At 46.6% G+C, this 15,069-nt stretch overlaps 1 protein-coding gene and 1 pseudogene across 2 annotated transcripts in view; both read right to left on the bottom strand.

Annotated features, from left to right (window-relative positions):
* LOC149347328 (uncharacterized) overlaps positions 1-7,921 on the bottom strand; it is a 53,318-nt gene extending 45,397 nt beyond the window's left edge. Inside the window, exon 1 of the mRNA XM_089587006.1 lies at positions 7,643-7,921. Within this exon, the coding sequence (XP_089443132.1) occupies positions 7,643-7,655 (13 nt within the window). The 5' untranslated portion in view covers positions 7,656-7,921. The remainder of the gene's footprint in view (positions 1-7,642) is intronic.
* A 2,677-nt stretch (positions 7,922-10,598) lies between these two features.
* Positions 10,599-15,069, bottom strand: part of LOC149347327 (uncharacterized) — a 44,674-nt pseudogene continuing 40,203 nt past the window's right edge. Inside the window, exons 13-14 of the transcript XR_016292517.1 lie at positions 13,264-13,521; positions 10,599-12,341 (exon numbers count right to left, since the gene is read on the bottom strand). The product of XR_016292517.1 is annotated as an uncharacterized LOC149347327 (transcript). The remainder of the gene's footprint in view (positions 12,342-13,263; positions 13,522-15,069) is intronic.

The raw sequence follows: 15,069 nt of genomic DNA, 5'->3' as shown, positions 1-15,069 counted from the left end.
TGCCTCTGTTGCATGTGATGTACTGTGCGTGGTTGCAAGCATCCGTCAAAAGGGAACTCAAGTCGGACACTAAACAGGAGAAAAAAAAAATGTCAGCAGATGACAGGTGAAGAGCGACAACAGTGATTAGTACTATGCAGTGCTCACACAGGAGTTGATGAAAGCCGAGTTTTCTAAAATTAACAGGATGTAGTAAAGCAAAAGCCTCAGGGGATGACAAACATTCCTGTTTATGCTGCATCCAACCAAAGGAAATGGGTAAAAAATAACTGACAAGGGGGATGCAAAAAAAAAGTGAAGATTCCTGTAACTGAAAGAAATGCATGCCAAAAAGTTGTTCACTGCCCGTGCACATGGAGCAAAACAGTGTTACAGCTTGAATTTCGCATTAACTGAACTATGTGCCACTGAACAGAAAATTACTTCAAATCCAAACGCTTTGTGACTATCACTTTTGGTGAGAACTATGCCATGAAGGGATGGATGGAGGAGAGTGAAGTAATAAGAGAAAAAGCGCCCTAGTGGATGTCTCTGAAGATCCCCGCCTGGGAATCTTCAATGTGCACCAACACCGCACAGAGCACGGGTGCTTCTGAATTTCACTCTCATTAAAATTCAGCCAAAGTTGCAGGGATTTAATCCCAGATTACAACTAAACGCCATGCTTAGAACACAGAAACTTAAAAAACAAAACAAAAAAATAATAAATGAAAGACCCCCAGGGCCAGACAAGCTGTATTGAGTGCAAAAAAATACATATAAAAAAAGGGGGTGTAACGGGGATGTCTCCTCCACATGGGAATGGTTGCAACGCCCAAAATACACAAACATATCTTAAGGAGTCATTGCCAGCTCTTATCAGCAGGCCTCCTCTGAGAGAGCAATATCTTATCACTATTCCCTCTATAGCAACAGACTGCCCACATTACTTATCTTTGCCATTGTCTCATCCACATTTGCATTAAATATGGGAATGCATGCTGACATTAAATACAATAATGCTGTCATGGAATGCTTCAAGCAGGCTCAGCTTTCTGATAATCAACCTATCATGGCAACTTCCCAAGAGCTAGTTTCTACAGTACTGCAGAGCGTGTTAAGTGATGCTGCCTGACAATCGTGAATGTATACAACTACAATCGTCAAGAATACCCGTTTCTCACAAAAAAAAAAGCTTGTGGAAAAGCTATGCCCCGAGATAAAAAATGGCTCTGCTATTGCAAAAACTCTAAATTTTGGAGGCTATCAGGAAGCAGCCAGCGAAAAAGATGAATTCCAAGAGGGCAGAAACCACCTCCAACTGGCCTACCCTTTAAAAGTTTGTCAAGTCATCATCATCAGTCTAGTAGCATCCAGTGTAGGGCAAAAGCCTCTTCCATTAGTACTGTGCACCTTATATCCGCAAACTTCCTAATATTGTCCACCCAACTGACTACCTCCCACCCTCAACTGTGTTTGTCTTCTCTTGGAAGATGCTCTGTTATCCTAAAATACCATCAGCTAACTTCTTTTCACATTACATGTCTCGCCCATTTCCTCTTGTACGAGATATCACTGCCTCGTTTGTCCCCTGACCCACTCTGCCCCCTTCCTGTCTCTTGATGTTTGTTATATACCAAAGATTTTCCTTCCATAGAGACATGGCTTTCAAATCGTGAAAAATAGCCAACATATTAAGGCGGAAGCCTTTAATGCCTCATCGTTGTAAGCAGGGGTTGTCGACAGAAATGTCACGCTTTTCAATTGGTCGAAACGGTCGTGACGTCACAGTGCGCGAATTTCAAACGGGGCCAACTGTACTTTGGCTAGTAACCATGCAACCAATTAAAGGCATCGTATAGTGATGCTCCAAGTAAGTGGGAATGAGTTTAGTTAATTGCTTACTTAACCAATTAGCCTAATTAACCTTTCTAGTCAGACCAGATAAATAAAACCAAGTAGGAAATTGGCCGAGCTCGGGAATCGAACCCCGGTCTCCAGAGTGCGAGACGAGCACGCTACCACTCCGCCATGCCAGCTCAATGGTTTGCAATGAACAAAGGCGCGTCTAGTGAATATGGTGTCTTCGTTCATTCCCATCTTCCTCCCTTGCCGTTACAAGGAGGTTTAGGTGTCCACCGAGATATGAGAGACAGATACATTTCTTTTCCTCAAAAACCAATTTACCATAGAACCGAACGGGCGATGGCGTTCAATGGACTCCCTGGCAGCGTTGCAAGACGTTGCAAGACGCTGTCGTGTTCCGCTCTTAGAGGCGAAGCTCAACACCTTAACCACACATCAGTGACACAAGCAGCAACACCACGCTTAAGGCTTTCGCCTCACCGCACTTAAGGTTAACAAAGTGCCCCCTGATTTTTGATTTTCGAAAATCATTGTATCTGCTTGCATGCCTCATTTTCTATACTGTCCAGAAGTTTTATTGCTGAAATCCACTGGGAAGAACTAAAAAAAAAATTGTTTCGAGAGTTCCAGTTGCACTGCACATCTGGGAAATGTTTGAAAATCGCTTTTTTTTTCTTTTTGTTTGGTTTTCTAACCAGATGCTCATCTTGTGCAGCAGATTTCTTCACGACTGTTCAGCCTATTTTGACCCAGTTTGTTTTGTTGCAATCACAGAACTCAGCACTATGCGATGACATTCTTGCTATTTCATTTTAATAGATTATAGATTACTGGTGGGACACCTTGTTTACAGTTTAGACATGCCTATGGCAACTACTTTTGTAAAAAATGAAAACAAAAAATTTGTGTCGTGGGCATAAATATCTAAGAATGTCAACATGCGTAGCATGCATTTAGAAATGCAATGAATCCTGATTCAGTCCTCTACAACATTTTGTCTAATCTGCAGGCGTTTAACAAAGTGTACAAGTGAAAAAAATTTGTGTAAGAAAAGTTCTCCACATATAATGTTGAAGTTTTGCACACTTCAGTTTTTAAAAGCATTACTAACATGCAGAAAAAAGTTTCATCGAAATTTATGAAAAGAAAACTGGTGTTGAAAGCAGCATCCCCCTTTAAGTTCAATCCTTTTTGCTAGCCGCCAAGTTTCTGCCTCATAGGTAAATGCTTGCAAGACAAACTATTACCATATGCTTTCAAAAGCCTGCCACTACAGTATACCCCACAGCTTATGTGCCGATGATAAAGAACACATATCTTTTGTGGAATACTGATAAGCCACTATTCACGACTTGAAAGTGCATGTCAAATAAGCTCAATCACGTATTCTTATTCTCCAAGGTATTTCTCTTTCATAGTGCAAATATGCAGCAAGCTTTTGTTTCATAAATTTCATAAAGTCATGTTTCATAAACTATTTGCTTCATAAACACACTGACCTAGCTGTGAACTTGATAGATATGTCAATTAGCAGAATAAATCGTTGTGCTGTGACGAGTGATCAGCACACAAAATATTCTATTCCTCTGTGGATTAAAGCAAGCTCATAATTCACTTAAATAGGCACTGAGGACAAATCTAAGGCACCCACAAAAAGCCGTGGATCTGTAAGGCTAGCCGACAACGCAATCCACTTCCAGTCAGTGACCACGGAGTCCAATTTCTTGAGGTTATTACGCTGAATGGTTAACAGGTTTTCTTCATTTTTTGTGACGCCTGGGTAAGCACAGTGTTGCGCTTTTCTTTCCTGCGATGCCTTTCTTCATAATACAGCTTGATTTGTGAGTCAGCGCTTTCCTTCTTCCTTTTTTTTTTATAGCACTGTTAGCCACCCAAGCACGTCACCCAACCAACTAGCCCAGCTTGCAATTCTTACTCTCGAGGTTATCGTCAACATCGCGAGTTTGAAAGGAGTTGCAGGAATAAACATTCCATAGGTCGATATTTTTCATCAGAGAACAAGTCTTTCGTTGCCAAACAAAACGTCAAGCCACACAAGTGAATTTCATGAAGAACAAAAACTGGATGCAACTGTCCTCAGAGCTCCTGTAGTCCCTGAAGGCCACCAGAGCCGCAAGTCTCTGAGGCCACTCAAGACAGCAAAAAATTGGAAGGCTCAACTTAAGACCAAGTAGCAAAGATTCATCATGTGTCACAGCGCAAAAATCGATCCACCATATTTTGTACTGTGACGCATCATGAATAAATATCAATTGGCCAAATTTCAGCTTTATTCAACACCAGAAAGTACTGCATGTCCACAGTAAGGCTAACCTGCAGATTTTCTGCAACATATGCAGAATGAACACTCATATTCGAGCGACAGATGCGAGTGTAGTCAAATCCTCGATACTTTCAGGACCCCCAGAACTAGGCAGCAATAATTAAGCATCACGGCCAGTCAATGGCTAAAAACAACCGAAATAAATCGAACAACCATCCTGAAAAACCAGCGTTTCATTTCCTGACATGAGCTAGGCAAAGTGGACAAAGCTAGTGATCACACCCCGTTCATATGCCAAGCTGGAGATCAGCCTCTATGGCTTCAGTAATAAAAAGAACTTCCAAATTTTCAATCCACTGCAAAAGTAAGCGACGCTAACACTTCCATCGACTTTTATTTTGAAAAATTTCATGCTCCGATCAACAACAGTACCGAATTCCTTCCATGTACACGTGATGGATTGCTTTCCAACAGCTGCAATTTGCTGTAAATGCACGAAGGCTGTTCTGTAATTGCCTCTTTCGCGGCACATTCTTCTATGTAATGCACGAAGGGTGTGCTGTAATTGCCTCTTGTGCGGCACATTCTCTTATGTGACATCTACACTAACGCCATGAACCTGGCTATGTTGCGAGTGTACCAAGATAAATAAAAAAACATTGCAACCTACTCCAACATATGAAAGTATTAAGTTTATAATAATGACCAATTGGAAGGAAAGTCTCGTTAAACACAATTAGCCAAGCGCAAGAAATCAATAAAAAAAAGCCACTTCAAGCGAAAATGAGGCCAGACAAGCGCTCTCTGACCGAAACATGGGCTTGTACATAAATGAAAATGTAACAGTGTGCCAGGCAGAACGGAATGCCCTGGCAACACAACTAACTCATGGGGATGTTCAACTTGACAAAAACAAACATGCTACTACAGGTACACGCAGACAAAAAGTGGGAAAGTGAAACCAAGAATGTAAAAAGAAAATTGCAATGTAAAACACGGAACAAAAAACAGCTTCACAAAATGAAATTTTACCCACGACTTCAAAAACCGCTGTCAGCACAGCCCTTTCTGATAAAAAAATGGATGAACAATTTCTGTGAAAGTTAACGTCGAGCCTTGACAAAGATGATATATTATGCACAGAATGTCCCTATTCAGGTGCCGTAGAATGCTTTGTAATTATGCCTGCTGTTGTCAGCACGTGCACTTAAAGGCTATGGGTCATGTATGAGTAATTGCAACCGACAGAAATGAAATTTAGAAGAACAGAAAGCTGGGCGCGTGGCTTGTCATCCTTATTAAACAGCGCAAAAAAGACAAAATGAAAGGTTACTGGAATGTAATAAAGGCACCAAAAGCCATGAGAAGCAAATCCAGCCGCCTGACAATAGTAACTGCATTGATCGAGTAACTTATAACAATATAACAGTGAACGCAATTATTTTATGCAACGAGCAAAATGAACTGGACAAGCAAGCTTATCTCAAATGCACTGCCGTCCTTTTTACAACTAATTTACTGTACTACAGGCACTAATTTTATCAAGTTAGCTATCAAGTCGGCAGTTTGACCGATAGGCTAGCTTTAGAAGTTAACGACCTATCAGTCATCCTTTTAATATTTTCATGTCTGACGCAGTCTCATTTTACAGATGATGGCTTAAAGCAAAGAAAGAAAAAAAATTGATCAGCATCATCATGAACGCTCTTTAATTTCCCAATGCCTTGACAACACCCCGTACGTAGGATGCCCAGTGAATGCTTGAGCAATTGCCTTCATTCACGCTGTTACTCGCAGTATGTCAAATCACAACGATGCGGTTAGCTTCAATCTGTTTTTTAGCCAGCACTAGACAAAAAGTAGTCACATTCCTTGCTGTCACAACTGCAGCGAGTCTGACCAAAACGAGCACACAATACACCAGCTGTGCAGAGCTTAGAGCTGTTCTTGTTGTCAGGCCGTGTACAGTTTGCAAAAGGGGGGCCGAGATCACATCTGGGTCACCCTTTCGTTTTTATCACTTCTGTAGAGTAGTTCCAATGTAGGACAGTACAGCATGGGTCACAAAATGACCTCTCTGCCTTTGTCAGTTTACCACAATACTATTTCAGTGAAAATAACTCCTTTTTTATAACCTTTTTACTGAAACTTTATTGTACTTCAGTTTAGGCTTTTAATAACTGACGAAATATCCTGACATGGGAAGTGAAAGGCAAATCATTTAGGGTAAATATTCTTCAGGTAACACCCAACTTGTTCAAATCAGTCATGAGACTACAATACATTTAAACAAACTAAACAGAATACCGCATTGGTTGCAAACTAATCATTTATGTCGCAATGTTTTCATCGGCCCGCAGCCGTAGGCCATTTCTGTAGATGATAGCAGCGGTCAAGAATGCGGTCCTGGCTGTCACGGCGAAGGCATATGTTTCCCTTCAAGCGAAACAAGTTTACAATCCAAGCTGTTCGCCCGGACCCCGAACAGCTGTGATAGGGTTGATCGAGATCGCATGCTCATTACCAAACAGAAATTGCTCGCCACAGCTAGTTCGTGCCGAGACGCGATAGTCAGCTCGAAGTGACTCATGCCCAATCTTTTACGGGAGATGCCAGCCAGCCGCGATGCGCGCGCCGCTACGATTTATCACCTCGAGTTCGGTGATCACTCAGCGATTGTAGCACGGAGCCGAAGCGATTGTAGCACGCAGCCGAAGCGCTGCTTTAAAAGGGCACCGAGCGAGCCCATATACGGACGGAGCAGTTGGGACATACGGAAAACAAGTTGGAATGTAATATGAGAGAAACCTACGGCGCCAATGCGGAAAGCTGTTGCGGAAAGTATCGGCTCGTCCGTCCGTCGTATACGTCCCATTCAAAAAGTTGCGAGAAAGCGATGCCCAAGGACGCGCTGCATTACGAGACACGAACAAAACGAGGACGACAGTTCCGACCGCCGACAAGTGTTCGCCTTGGCCCGGCTTGAGCTTCCGAACAATACGGACAAACACGGAATGTCGAAAGTGACAACGAGGAAAGCGTTGACTTTCCCAGACCGCGGTCGGTAGGTCGGCCGGCGGTACGCCGCTCTCAACCCGGCCGCTCCGTCGAGACCGAGCCGGGCAAGGAACCGAACATATCGTAGACGTGCGCGGCGTAACATCGGTGGCCAGTGAACCGCTCAACAATAAAGGTCACGTAGAATTAATGAGTTTCGACGATGGAAAGCGTTTCCGTGCGTGAGAAACGAGAACGGACGTAGTACGGAGAACTGATCTCTCGGCGTGACATTTGCGCGGACACCCCCCCTTCCGAGATATCAGCGCGTGACCGGGGATCCTACTCCGGATCCTGTCAACTCTCGTGACGGCTGGTCATCAGCAAAGACCAAACGTCGCAGCGAAGTCGACCAGGCTAAAATTAGCCGAGGGTGGGTGATGGTGGTCGTTACGAAAGCGCGTCTGTGGCTAGCTGGCGCAGCTCGCGTCGAAGATGGTAGCAGCAGCAGCTCACCGCAGGCTCGCATCGGCAGCTGTCACGGCCGGCTCGGCGTACTCAGCGGGCGTCCCAGGGTCGGTCGGGTAGCCGCAGGCAGCTCCGTCCCTGCCTCGGTTCCATCGCGCGGGCGGTACACGGGAGATGAATCGGCAAAGACGCGCGAGCCGCGTATCACGCTGGCGACGGGACGGCCATCTTGATGCGTGCGCTGCTGGTGCGGGGCGTTGCATGCAAAAAGCGAAAGCGCACGGGACGCCTGCGGAGGCCGGCGGCGGCGCAAGCGGCGCGATGCGCGCGTTCGTTTTCCGCCGCGGGGCGGCGATTTTTGCGCGTCATCAACGTCATCATCCATGTCATCATTGGACGCCATGATTGGACACCCGCCCGCAGGAAAAACGGCAATTTTTGAGTCAGCATCGGCGGGAAATTCGAATGCTTATTCATTGAGCATATCGCTTCCCTGCTTTGTCTACATATCGCAGCCAAAGCAGCAGGACAGCCTGAAAGCTCTAGGCTGCAAGTAAACAGGCCGTTCCAGTCCCACTCAAAAGTGATCAAGTGGAGCTTCCAGAAACATGGCTGGGACCAAACAGAACCCATGCAGGGGCCCATTTATTCTAACCTGCTCTTGTATATGGAACCACGGGCAATGAAACTTCGAGCGACACGTATGAAGCGAGAAAACCAGAACGAGGAGATGGGTCCCCACCTAATGTAACTTCGTTTAGCCGAATCAGCTTGGGAGAGCTTGTCGAGTTGCAAAAACAGGAATTCCCCGCCACCCCCCAGGAGGGGGGGGGGGGGGGGGGGGGGGGGCTGCTTTCCTACGAAGCGATATATGCATTTGCTTGCGGATTGCGGAAGGGTTTTCATGGTTTCCTGTCAATACCTCTGTCCCGTGGCGTCTGAAGGTGCAGTGTTTTTGAGAATCCTATATCATCGGCATAACCATAACATCCGCTTTTACAGAGTCCCGCCTCGCCGCCAAAAAATCCGTTGGAACTGCTTTCATAACCTGCTAAAAATCTACGAATTAATTTTTAAAACCACGAATGTATGTGCTAATATGCAATGCGGTGCTAGATATGTGAAAAATACTTGCTTTGCACCCTCTGCATGACTTACAAACGCAAGGAAATGCAACGTTTTAGTGTGACAAGTATGATTCGAGCAGGGTAGGCAAAAACGAAAGAATGCACAGCGCCATTTGAAGCGGCGTCTACGTGTGCGAGTATCATATACAGGCTGTTGAGAAAATAAACGCCCGCAGTAGAATGCTTCTCTCAGCTACACGGGTGGATTGTTTGAGTTCGAATTTCGCACAGATATGACATTTCTTCTTCAGAATTGTTTTATTCAACACCGGGTTTTCTTCTTTAGCTTTACCAAATTGAAAAACAAATAAGGCTCTACTAGCTTCTTGGAAGTCCCACAGCTTCACTTTATGCTCCGGCGGCCACTAGGAAAGCGAAACACTCGTTTATGGGTTTGTTTAGGTTTATGGGCTTTAACGTCCCATATCAAGACCGGCTATGAGAAACGCCGTAGTGGAAGGCTCCGGATAATTTCGACCACCTCAAATGCGACCGCCCCGGCCGGGGCAATTTATTTTGTCAGGTGATTTTTAATTTTTGAGAAAACAAAAGGCGCAAACTGCCTCACTTCCAGCTGGACACCTAAACTGCATCTTGAGCGGAGGGAGGAAGGTGTGAATGAAAGGATAGGAAGAGGTGCCGTTCTGGAAGGCTCAGGAAAACGTTAGGGTACTGCAGAAACCGCACTGGAGTAATGTGAAGGCATTGACGCCTCCTGTTTGCCTCTATGTCGACTGTGACGTCGCGTCTCACAATCGAGTGCGCAGTCAGTGTGTTTGTATCACGAAATGTATGGAGTAAACAAATTCTTTTGCATTCCTAATATTTTCATATCGATAAATAATGCTAAATATTTCAATATAGTTTTGCAATATACAAAATTCTGCAATATGGTTAAACTGGTGGTACGTAGCTAGATAAATGATAACCAATCAGCATTACTAGACTTCCGAGCCAGTGTAATGACCACAGCATGCAAGCACTGATACGGAGATGCAAGGGTATGAAGACAATTTCAATCCAAGCTGTGCTTTGGCATGAATTTTGTGAATATGTCAGTAATGCCTCGCAAGTAATTAGTATCAATTTTGGCATTTGTCATTAATTAAAGGGTAGCTCTAGGGGTTTAACGAGGTCATTCCTTTTTAAGGAAACTTATGCTGAAGTTTTTTCTCTTGTTCCTTACACACCAAGTTTGGTAGCCATGCAAAATTTCATTCCAAATTTTGCAGTTTTCATGCCCTAAGTTCAGACAATTTCTGCAGGTAACACTGCATTTTTTTGTCACCAACAATCCCTGTACATTAACCCGTGCTCCCAACCTCACTAAAAAAATTTTAAGGCTTGTATTAGCTTGTCTCACGCATTTTAAGAAAGGGCTCTTTATTTTTAGTTTCTATTTCAGCCAGTCAGTAAGTGAAATTTTTTTTAATATCACTAACGTGTCATGCAAAGCATCATTCCTGGCCACAGACAGTTTTGTTTGCTGTTCTCACTGTTTTGAAATGGTTCCACCTGGTATATTGAAAAATGGTTTGTTGTGGCAGAGAAAGCTGACTCTAAGAAATGTGGTGCAACTATCAGCACTATATGTTCGAAAAACCCACAGAGCTGTGGTTTAGGAATGGTTAGTTAGTGACAAACGACACGGTCGTATGCAGGAACTATGTTCCTTTCAGCCATTCTAGACCAATGAATAGAGAAGTGTGCTGCTTGAAAATGTAATTGTCACCTGCACGACATAGCAAATTAGCAGGCCATTTGTAAAGATTCAGTACAGTGTAAAGGCTGAAAACAGAAAGACAGAGCTCACCGACGACTGCCATCAATAAACAACCAGACACATCTCTCGCAACTTGCAGAGAGAAGGCAGGGCGTTAGAGGAGACTAAAAATTGTGCATTTATTACAATATAAAACGATAATATATTAATAATACTCTGCAGGAACAGAACAACTGTCAGTGCACAGCACCGGAATGTCATTCACAGGCACTCGCCGTAAATGCCCCAGTTTGTCACCGCACTTACACGCGCAAAAAATCTCACAGAAGTTTCATCATTTCCTAATCTCGTGCTTAGCTAAAACCACGTCCGCGTGCGCGCGGCTCGCAAGGTTTTCTGGAGAAACAACCCCGTCCTTCTCGTCCAGTTTCACAGGAACGTCGCCAACAACCACCGCATTCGCAATCGCGGCTCGCACCACACTTTTTTCGGCTACTTGTGGGACCAGTGGAGAGACAGGACTTCTCACTGGTGGCGCGACCACCTTAGGAACATCCGAAGCCGCAGCTTTCACGGGGGGGTCATTCTTTGCGGGAGGTTTCGCGGCCACTTCCGCAGGGACTTTGACAGGTGCTTTTGCAGGTGCTTTCGCAGGTGCTCCCACAGGTTTATTCGCAGGTGCTTTCGCAGGTGCTCCCACGGGTGCTTTCATAGTAGCTTCTGCGGGTGCTTCCGCAAGTGCATCCGCGACTACATCCGCGAGCGCATCCGCGGGTGCCTCTCGCTTCACTGTTTTCGACATTTTGGCTACCAGCGGTCTATCGTCGGATAGATGAACAGCTCCGTGAGGAACTCCTACGGCTTCCTTCGCTTCCGCAGGCCTCAACTGCGGCTTTATGAGATTCTCGACCTTGTCTTGCACGGCCTGCTTCGCAATTCTACTTGCATCCAATGCCAGTGCTTGCTGTTGTATGCCCTGGCTTGCAGCGGGTCGAGGGTTTTGAATGATGTTTGCGTTGCCGTCGGCAGCGACGGGAAATTTTTGCGGCGACGGCTGACGAGCGATGCCTGGCTTGTTACTATGCAAGATGACGTCCAGTGGCCTGACAATGTTCTCACCGGCCTTCAAGACACTGTCTGCGGCAGGGACCACGGGTGGGACAATGTTCTGCCCCACCATGCTCTGAGCGTTCCGTGAATGCTGAGGCACCTTTGCGTTGACCTGTTGCTGAGGCTGTTGTATTGCATGTTGTACGACCACCTTTGGGGCCTGCGCCAGCGGTGGCTGCTGGAATGCCCCAGTGTCTTCCGCACGCACAACCTCTTCTTTCCTCCTGACGTCATCCGATGGAAAGTGAACGGCCTTCTTCACCGGAGGTTGGACTGGCACTGCGTGTTGATTGCTGAGCGCAATAGGCGGGAGGCTTCCTGACAGTGGTACCCTGACCACCTGGTCGACAACCTTGTCAGCTTGACGCTGCTGTTGTGAGCCCAGGCCGGGGTGCTGCACCAAGTTCTGCGCCGGCAACGGAGCGGCAGCCTGCTGGAGAACCGGAACCGGATGCGGAACGTTTTGGACAACGGGCGCAGGAGGAGGAGGTGGGTGTCTGTCCAATGGCCGGCTGTCCTGGCTGCGGACAAGTCCAGATGCTACGCCTGCGGGCACCACCGGTGGCGCTGCGGGTAACTGCGGTTTCTTTGCGTCCCCTAGAGGAGACGCCGGTGCAAGCGGAATAGCAGGGACGGCGGCTGGCGCGGCACGTCCAGCCGTGTCTGCTTGCACTGCAGCGTCCAGCAACGTACCGTTGCGCTTTTGCAATGGCACAGTGTCTTGCTTGTGCTTGGCCAGTTCCTGCTTGAGCTCGCGTTGGAGGTCCTCCAGCATCTTTTTCTGTACCTGCAAGGGCCAAAGGTAATGGTACGCTCAAGTCACTGCTTAAAAACGTATACAAAACAGCACACACCACTCCACCCTCCAACACAGAGCGCAGTACCGCAAATGTTAACATGGGAGCAAGTTGTAAGCTGGCCGTGTCTCTGAGTTAGAGCTGAGTTAAAGGTCAAACCATGAAAAAGAGAAAAAGGAATTGAATCAATATCCATGACTGGGAGCCGAACCCACGGCTGCGCTAACAGGCCTTAAGGGCCGGTTGTGAGACCACTATAGGCTACCGCCAAAGCAGAATACGCCTCGAGTTCAACTACACCACACACTCGTGCTGTTCACTGGAGAGCGTCGTCTGCATCAACTTCCATCTGCTCCATCCCGTGGCACTGCCAGCTCACCGTTGTCTTCTACGCAGCACAAATCCGTGCTTTCGCTCCGATTCGAATCTAGTAAACATTCTCGTAGCTTTTTATGCGTAGCATATTGCAATCACTCAGTTCAGCCCTTGGGCGCGGCTGGGCAGCCACCAAACCACGTGACGTGACGTCACGACAGCCGGAGGAAAAACCGTAGGTAAAGATGATGGCCATTCTTGGTGAGAATTGCAAACACAGTAAACAAGGAAAAAATAAAATAAAAAGGAAACAAATAATAACAAGAACGGCTGAGCATGGTGGCGGTTGCCACCGCCCCGTTTCAAAGGGGGCGCTCCTATCTATCCATCCATCCATCCATCCATCCATCCATCCATACGTCACGGAGGAAAAGCTGGCGAGAAAATCGAGTGCCGCCAAGCAATACCTCGCGCAAAAAGACTGCGCAATATGCAACGCATTCTTGGCTTAACCAAGCTAAGCCTGGGCATCTTTTTTTTCTGCCTGCAAATCCTAGCTTCTATGCCTGAAGGCCACTGCCGTAGCGGTCTGCCCACCTTCTGCTCCTGGGCGATCTTCTCGAGCAGGGCCTCCTGCTTCTTCACCCCAACCTCGGGAGGAGGTGCCCCCGCTGCTGCGGGGGCGCCCTCTGGTGGCTTCAGCCCACCGCCAGCAGGGGGCGCCAGGCCCTTGTTGGAGGTGGCCGCCGCAATCTCGTGGTCCTCCTTCTTCAGGGCCTCCGGATCCAGGGCAACCTCATCCTTGGGCGGCCGCTCCGGCACCGGAGCGGGCTTGGGCGTCGGAGCGGGGGCAACCTGTCATGTGAGCGGAGAATACGCCGAGCACCAACGTAACTCCCAAGCTGCATTTCAGCTGCACCTGGGCAACACTCAAACTAAATGGATGGTTTGGTTTGGTTTACGGGGTCTAACGTCCCAAAGCAATTCAGTCTATGAGAGACGTGGAGGTGAAGGACTCCAGAAATTTCGACCACCTGGGATTCTTTAAAGGTGCAGTGAAGAGGAATCTGAACTCATCTTTTTGCCACGGGAACTCAATCTACACGTTCAAAGCATTCTTAGAAACTTCCGATTTATTGCCCTGTGTGGCCGATTTCCCTAATTAAATCGGATTAACGTCCGGCTCCCGCCCTTTTTTTTTAAATTCTCCTCGTACGGTGGGCGGAGTCAACCAATGCGTGGAGTGCCTTTCACCCAGTCCCGTGGCGGCTTGCCGCTCTGCCACCGGCGGAGTAATACGTAGTAATCCGTAGTAGCAAATAGACCGTGCGTATTTTTATTTCTGCAGGCTTATTTTGCAGCTATATTATCTGCGAATGAAACTATTTATTCACGGAAACCTAGAAAACAAAATAAAGCGAAAGCAAAGCCTCCACGGAGCTGGCTGCAAGGCACTCCATGCTTTGGTCAACTCCACCCACCGTACGGGGAGAATTAAAAAAAAAAAGGCGGGAGCCGGACGTTAATCCGATTTAATTAGGGAAACTGGCCACACAGGGCAATAAGTCGAGGTTTCTAAGAATGCTCGGAACGTGCAGATCGAGTTCCCGCGGCAAAAAGATGAGTTCAGATTCCTCTTCAGTGCACCTTTAACGTGCACTGACATCGCACAGTCCATGGGCCTCCAGAATTTCGCCTCCATCGAAATTTGGCTCGCGCGGCCGGGATCGAACCCGCGCCTTTCGGGTTAGCAGCCAAGTGCCATAACCACTGACCCACCACGGCAGACCAAACTAAAAAGGAAGCCAAGGACAAGTCCATCCAAGTTTTGTTCTCAGTAAAAACGCATTGGCTATTTGTGGCTATGCTGATGTTCGTTCAGCAGTGAAAGACGCATCTATTGCTGACAAACGAGACAAGAGTAAAGTTTTCAACTTTTTCTGCCGCTCAATTCAAACTCAAGATGCAAATAAGGAAAGGGACTCCGTGCTTCAGGTAGCCACAAAAATTTCCTGCTTTGACTTTTCCTTACTTGTAAAGCTCCATTTCCACTGACGGTGTATACTCTGTCGTTAGAATGGGACAATGTACTGACGCGGGCCAACTTCAACTTGTGCAAGTGACTCTCCAAGCACAAGGTGCAGACACTGTTCACATGTAAGTTATAACTGTTGCACTTGACAGCTATGCTTTTCATTTCGCCCTCCCTTCGTTATTGCCCTATTTTCGTCATGCTCTTCACTTTGTTATAGCTTTGCCGGTTACACCGACAACGACGACACACAAACCGGTAACTGGCTCCTGAAAACTGTGCGCTAAAAAATATCAATACTAATAACAAAAAAAGAACAATATCAAAGCTTTGCAGCAATACGAAATCACAAGCACTTTACGCAGGAACAG

Source organism: Amblyomma mixtum, chromosome 4, assembly GCF_055824585.1.
Source record: "Amblyomma mixtum isolate Tamu chromosome 4, ASM5582458v1, whole genome shotgun sequence".
Lineage (NCBI taxonomy): Eukaryota > Metazoa > Arthropoda > Arachnida > Ixodida > Ixodidae > Amblyomma > Amblyomma mixtum.
Note: the sequence above shows the minus strand (reverse complement) of the source record. Positions and strands in the feature narration are given on the sequence as shown.